The 7,560-nt window shown below is 43.9% G+C and overlaps 1 protein-coding gene across 1 annotated transcript in view; it reads right to left on the reverse strand.

Moving 5' to 3' along the window:
* The window catches only part of ELP1 (elongator acetyltransferase complex subunit 1), a 29,693-nt gene extending 22,957 nt beyond the window's left edge, over positions 1 to 6,736 (reverse strand). Inside the window, exons 1-6 of the mRNA XM_084305450.1 lie at positions 6,545 to 6,736; positions 5,450 to 5,602; positions 3,606 to 3,687; positions 1,892 to 1,972; positions 1,474 to 1,559; positions 257 to 356 (exon numbers count right to left, since the gene is read on the reverse strand). Coding sequence (XP_084161576.1) covers positions 257 to 356; positions 1,474 to 1,559; positions 1,892 to 1,972; positions 3,606 to 3,687; positions 5,450 to 5,602; positions 6,545 to 6,697 — 655 coding nt within the window. The 5' untranslated portion in view covers positions 6,698 to 6,736. The remainder of the gene's footprint in view (positions 1 to 256; positions 357 to 1,473; positions 1,560 to 1,891; positions 1,973 to 3,605; positions 3,688 to 5,449; positions 5,603 to 6,544) is intronic.
* Positions 6,737 to 7,560: the final 824 nt, after the last annotated feature.

Raw genomic sequence — 7,560 nt, forward strand, 5'->3', positions numbered from 1 at the left:
GAGGTTTAGGTTAGATGTTAGGAAGAACTTCTTCACTGAAAGGGTTGTGAGGCATTGGAACAGGCTGCCCAGGGAAGTGGTGGAGTCACCATCCCTGGAGGTCTTCAAAAGACGTTTAGATGTAGAGCTTAGGGATATGGTTTAGTGGGGACTGCTAGCGTTAGGTCAGAGGTTGGACTCGATGATCTTGAGGTCTCTTCCAACCTAGAAAATTCTGTGAAATTCTGTGATATTTCAGTGGAATTTGGTACAATACCTGTCTCTGGACAGACAGCACTCACGGCAACAAACTGCCCATCTCCTCTCCATGTCACCCGAGGCCTGCTGTCATCCCAGGCTGAAGTAGGTGATACTTCCTGAAGTCATACAAAAGAAAGTCGCATCAAAGCTTAGGAAGGAAACTGCTGGCTTTGTCTAAGCAGACTGCATTGCTAAGACAGCTCTTTCAAGAAGCTCGGCATGAAACAAACCCATTAAGCAATCATGAGACTGTGAAGTTTAGAATTCACTACTCAGAATGTTATTTCAGGAAATGCTAGTATTAAAACTGTCTGTCAATTCAATCTGTTCCTCCTGTATGTCCATATGACCATCTATTCTATGATCATGATACGCTTCCCTTTCACCTCAGTCTCTCCTTACAGACCAGCTGTGCCCGAGCTGGACATGCTGCAAGGGTGAGTCAAGGTTTGTTCACAACCACTACTTAAGAGTCAACATCCCTTGGAAGGAGGGAAAGGCATGCTGCCACACTGTATGGCACACAAAAGTTGGGATGAGAAGTAGCATTTTTCAAGGCTTATTTTTCTAGATACAGCCAAACCTTATCCTGGTCCATCCTTCCTAATAGTAAAGCTATTGCAGGACACATTTCATTTCTTTTCGTGGTAGCCTACCATATTTCAGCAGGACTGTTTTAATCTGGGCCACACATTTTCCCCTAAGTTTTCATTTCCAATTGGAGTTTATTAGCTACCTGAATTTTCATAAATATGTAAATGAAGAAGAGTCAAACAAAGGAACAAAGACCTAAAACTTACAGGCACAGAGAGAATCACCTCATGTGACTGGTGGCAGTCAGTAGCCCAAGTCCTTAAACTCTTGCCTTCGTGGAGCGAGCTGAACTACATGCTACAGCTTTTGGATATATAAATATTTTGATACAGAGAACACATTCAGTAACATCTGTCATGCTGATTCAAGGGTGGCTTTACATCAGCAAGGCCTAGCACTTACAAATCTTGCTTTGAGCTCCATATGAACCAGCCTTAAGTACTTCCAGCTGCTGTCCTGATATAGGAAGAGGATAAAAATGCTGAATCCCAAATAACAGAAACAATCAGAAGGAGACTATGAAAACAGCTACCTGGAAAGGCAGTGTCAAACTAGCAGAGCAGAAACAACAGAAACTTTCTTTATACATATCTTCCCTCTGGGGAGTATGGACCTAATGTAAGAAAAATAACCCAATACCGTTTGTTTGCGATGTGCTGCTTGTTTTCCCTCTGATCCATGGAATTGCGTCTCCTTTTTACCCCAGCCAAGAGCAACAAACTTTCCTGAGGAAGAAATAATCATTGTAGTAGAAGGTTTACAGAGTTACGTTGCACATTGTGGTTAACAACTACAGCATCACGCCACATACTCCATCCATTAAAGTTTAATTCTAAAAAAATTGGAGGAAATTGACATAGCCCAGAAAGTTCTCCGGTGCAAGGAACTTGTTTGAATTTCCACTGACAAATACAATACCGGCATTCCCTTCCAGCTGCCCAGAAGAACTACAGTCTAAAACGTCTCCTGGGGTCTAGTAAGCACTCCATTTCTTTATATGTGCTTACAACACAACAACAAAAACAGTCCAAGAAACTTTATTTCATTCACTTCTTACCTTCTCCAAACTCATTTTGGTGGATTTGCTTTTCAGCAATTGGCTCAAAATCTCTTGTCATCATGATGAGAGTTTGCTGACCTGCAGGGTAGACATCAAATACGGCATTAATACTGAGATCTCCAGCAGATCAAAACGTTTTCCTTTATTATCCTACTATTTTGTAATGGACTTGAGTATAAGACTATTTCTAATGGTAGCACAATACAAAAGAGAATGCATCCTTCGAAGCAGAAAATCTCAGACCAGAACACAAGGACACCTTAAAGTCTCTCTCTTCAGAAACATAATTCCTGAACTAGCCTTAAAGATTTCTTTCCACTTTTGAAGTAAGCACTTGGCACTTCATAAACATTTTTACTCAAGGTATGAAGAAGGTGACTGACAGTAGTCAGTGTAGATTTATGAAGGGGAAATCATATCAGACCTATCAGATTGCTTTTCACAGTGAAATAACGGTTTGTGGATATATGGAGAGACCAGTGGTTGTTATCTTGACTCCGAGGAGGCTTTTGACACCGTCTGCCATAACATCACAGACAAACTCATGGAAGACAGGATGGATCAATGAACGGTGAATGTGGACTGAGAACTGGCTGAACAGACAAGTCCTAAAGCTTGTTAGCGATGAAAAATCCAGCCTGAGCCTGGTCGCAAGTGATACTTCACCACCAGTGGACCTAGAGCCAATGCTGGTTAACATCTTCATGCGTGACCTGGATGACAGGACCCTCAGCGTGTTTGCTGATGACACAAAACTGGGAGAAGAGGCAGGCACAGCAGAGGGTTGTGCTTCCATCTAGAGGACCTTGTAACGTGGAAGAGACAGGCTGACAGACACCTCTTGAAGCTTAACAAGGACAAAAGACAAGTCCCACACCTGGGAAGTGATAATCTCAGGCAGTAGGACAGACCTGGGGGACAACAAGCTGGAAAGCATCTTGGCAGAAAATGCCCTGTGTGTCCTGAGGCATGCACATGAACAGGCAATATGCCCCTGCTGCACAGGATGCCAACAACAGCATGAGCTGCACTGGAAGCAGTGCCGTAAGTCAATGGAAGCGATCCTTTTTACTTTTAATTTTTTTACTGTGTGGGTGGTCAAAGACTGGAACATGCCACCCACAGTGGCTGTAGGGTCTCCATCCTTAGACATATTCAAAACCTGACTGGGAACAGTTCCCAGAAACGTTTTCCAGGTAACCCACTTCGAACAGAATGGTTGGAAAAGATGATCTCCAGAGTTTGCCTCCAGCATGTGATACCTTGTGTTTGTGTTTTGACTGAGGTTAACTTTGTTGTCAAGGAGAGATATATCTGCAGAAAAGCTTGTAACAGATATTTCTTACCAGAGGACAAGCAGCAATATTTATTAAGCAATCTAATGGGCTTATAATACAGGAATATTTACATTTTAATGCAAGATCAAAAAATATACCTCCCTGGAAGACCTGAAAGACTAATTAAATATTTTCTATAGAAGTCACCTTTTTGGGTCTGAACAGCTTCAGGTGGGATCACTAAAGCTCTTTAAGGATTATAAAATGAAACAATATATAGGATCAGGTGGTCTTTTTTCTCTTCTTCAGAGTCTTACTCCCAGTTTCATGACTTTGTATCTTGTTTTCCTTATCTTAAAATTATCTGTATTTTACACTTTGGTCATTGTGAATTCCACTCCTCGGGCAGAAAGCTTACAGGTGGTTGTTAATACCTGTTGCAAGCAAGACAAGCTCTTGGTCGGGACTCCAACTCATGACACTCAGGCCGCTGTCCACACTTCCAACACATTCCACCTGTAAAACAGAAGCAGTATCCCGTTTGAGCAGCAACATCAATGCAACATCATCCCAGCATCAGTCACTGGCTGAAGGAAATCCTCACATACCTAGAAAAGTCACTGTAGTTATTTCACTCTTTGTGTTGAATGAAACAAAAAGAAGTATTTCTAACCAAATGACGGAGCCGTGCTATTTATGTATGTGAGCCCAAATAACCTACAGATCAGCATTTTCTGCCACATGGTTTTTCCAAGAGTTTTATTTTGCAGCTCTCAGTCTTACATTAGCATGTAATAGTCTTAACAGTAATTAATACTGCCACAGATTGGGTCTGTGGTTCTACTGGTAGGCAGTCTGATGTCACACAACACAGACATAACTGTTCTTTCCTAGAAAATTCTGATGTGCACTGAAGTGGCACTATATCCATTCAAAACCTGACCCCAAAAGCTGTTTGTAAATGCCAAACGTGATAGCTGAACTACCTTCAAAGAAGGTTATGAAAAACTAATCCATTCTACTGAGACATTTTGGGTGTATAAACAAGACCGTGACAATAGTTCTCTGCCCACTGCATTGTTACCTTGATTCGCAAAAGGCCACGGAACAGAACAATCATAATGAAGTGCAAGATAATTTGATTCAAGAAATTAAGCTTGGATATCTTTTATTTTTTGCCCCCCCCAGGTAAGAATAGGACTATACACTGTTGTACAGTAAGTATCACCCACATACAACAGGTTTCAGAACAAGCAGAGTAACCTCCAAGGCTTCTTGGTGCCCAGACTGTACCAAAAGTTACAACTTTATAGCTCAGAAAGTAAGGCCTAAAGCCTTGAAATAAAAGATTTGAAGTTAAATATGAGCTCTGACCCATATACCAGTGCAAGAAGAGTCCCATGTACCAGATCTTTATTCCCTTTATGACACACACTGAGTTGCAATGAAGGCCATGCTTTTCAGATATAGATAGTTGTTTTTATATTTAAGAGGTATTTGCAAATCAAACCCAAACAAGAACCCAAAGAGGTGAGCTGCAAATAACCACAAACTGGCAGCCAGCCCGGACAGACCACAGTCATCTCATACCTACATACACCTGCACCGTTGGGCTGATACTGTCAGAGGTGAGGCAGACTTCAGAAGATGCTATTGTGGTGTTTAAGCATTTTACTGAAGACAGTACAAACTGGATAACAAGGAGGGTACAGAAAGCAAGTGTCTCAGTTCCTGTCTATTTAATCAGCTGGTACATATTGGTCTTTCCTCGGTCTTTTCTAGTTTTTTTTGTTTGTTTGTTTTCATATTTTATTCCAAACAATTTTCAAATCTTAACATACAATTGTTTCTTCTCTCTCCACTTAACTCACGTCTGCACAATTTTCTAAGCACAAAGTTCTGTAGTGACTGATAATAAAACATTAACAAACCTGTGAGTTATGGATTACATTATTCTGTATGGAGTTTCAGCAATATCCTATTTCTGTGATACTGTTTGTCCAATGGACCCAGTGCTGCTGACCGTATGTCATTAGCCCCCTGAGCAAGCATGCAGGACTGAGGCTGTGGACTTGCAAGCTGCAGTTTAGATTCTGGTTCATTTATGGAGCGTATACTTTGTACTTGATTCTGCCCAAGGCTTCCACAGAAATCAACCTATCTATCCAAGAAATGAAGACTAACTGCAGCTCAATGTAATAAACATGCAACTGTCCCCCAAACTGTCACCTTCCCCTTGAAAGCTCTCTGTACTGTTCTCTCTTTCCTGCCACGTTACCTGCTTTGTGCTGAGATTGCACAGCAGGATGTCTCCAGCTGCTGTGGCAACACACACACATTCTTGCTCTGGAATATCTTCGATACCGACGATGGAGCCACTTAAATCCTCTGGCATAAAACCCTCTGCAGTCAAAGAAACTTCTCTTGTCACCTGGACACGGAGAGGCCAATAGCTTAATAACTCCACATCACCAGACATTTTTACAAAAATGACAGAGTAACAACTAAGAGAGTATTTCATCTACCGCAGTTACACAAAGCATTGCTTGTCAGCAGCTAGCACGTGGATGTATCAGACAAAAGCCAATGTGCAAACACTTCTCTTCCTTTATCCATAGGAAACTGTGAAAGTTCTCTTGTGTTAAAAAAGCTAGGCAGATGATGAAAAAAATCATGTAAGAGATCACACAATAAACGACAATTCCAATTTGTCTTGCTTATCATCTTTCAACTGCCCTTACGTGCTCCACACACTGTTAACGTTAAGAGGTGCACAGGTAGCTGCTTAAAGCAGCCCCGTATTTTTAAGGGATCATTCAGACTTTACAGAGACACAGCACAGAAAATTTCTGATGAACAAAAACATTTGGGTGTGCATTCAGGTCCAGCAAAACAAGGATGAGATTTACAACTGTCAGATAATCCAGTTCCTTCTATTTAATTGCACACGTGTTTTGCACGTGGAAACATTATGGAAATAAAAATAATTTAATTAGAATCACATATATTGGAAACAAAAAGCCCACAAAACGAATAATAATAAAGGAATATGGTGTATTAAGTGGGCTTCTGAGTACTTTTTTGAGTTCTGAAGGTATTTTAGAGTTGATAGCACTCACAACGCGGATTTCTAGAAAGCGCCCTTCTTTAAAAACGTTAAAAGGAGAAGCCCCCAGGAAAGCCCCAAACCCCTGCGCAAGTTAGCTTGAGAACCGAACCCACGGGAAGAATTTGACGCCTCAGAGATATCAGAGCACGGTTTAATAGGAATTTTTTCCTCAGAGATGTGTCCCCCCCCCCCCCACCCGAAGCTTCTCCCCCCTCCATTTCCCACCCTCCCTAGCCTAACACCGCCCCGACCCGCGGCGCTCACCGGCTGCCCGGCGGCGCCCAGCTCCACCAGGCCATTTGGGGAGCCCACCAGCACCACACCGGGCTCGGCGCCGAGGCAGAAGCGCTGCGGGGCGGCGGGGGGGATGGCGGCGGGGCAGCGCCCGGCGGCGCGGAGCAGCCGCAGGTTCCTCATGGCCAACGGCCGCTCACGGCGCCGCCATCTTACCGCGGCGCGGAGGGGCCAGGGCGCATGCGCCGCCAGCAGGCGGGGCCCCCGCCGAGCGCCACCTGCCCGCGGCCGGCGGTGGCGGCCATCTTGTGGGTGGCACCCGTTCCTCCCCTCCCTCCTTGGTGCCTTGGGACAAATAAATTTTAACTGGAAATGCGCTCATTTTGCGTCGTCAGCTCGCTGTTGCTACAGCACGGGAGCTTAGGCTGTTGAAAGGCTGTCCCACCCATGCATCTGGATGATTTTGCTCCTTGCTCAAGTGTTAAACTTGGTTAATGTCGGCAATAAACTCAGGCAATAAACTTCTTGACACCGGTTAGGGTCGTACCAGCAAGGCTTAGCTATCACTGCACGTGGAAAAATCAAAACAATCAGGCTTGTTACCCTGTGGTGTACAACACGCCTTCCCGGGCCAGCACAGGTCTGACAGTGCTGGCAGGAGGAGTGTCACCCACAAGGTGGCCAGACACTGCAACAAGCACCCAGCGGGGTGGTAGGGGCACCAAGCCTAATGGTGTTCAAGGGACATTTGGATAATGCCCTCGGCAACGTACATTAACTTTTGGGTACCCCTCGAGAGGCCAGGCGGCTGGACTTGATCTTTGAAGGACCCTTCCAACTGAATGAATCTGTTCTAGCCTATTTCGCCTCTTCCTGAGGCTTCTTGAGGGGTTGGTCTAGACTCTTTAGCCTAGCATCCAGCCTCCCATGGCACCAAATTCCATGTTTTTTACCTCTTTTTTAAAAAAAATTAAATTAAATTTTACGCTTTACCCGATTCCTCGCGGTTCTCACAGCCATTCTCACACTGGGGCTGGGGGAGCAGC

Source organism: Netta rufina (genome assembly GCF_964035555.1).
Source record: "Netta rufina genome assembly, chromosome: Z".
In the NCBI taxonomy this organism is placed as follows: Eukaryota; Metazoa; Chordata; class Aves; order Anseriformes; family Anatidae; genus Netta; species Netta rufina.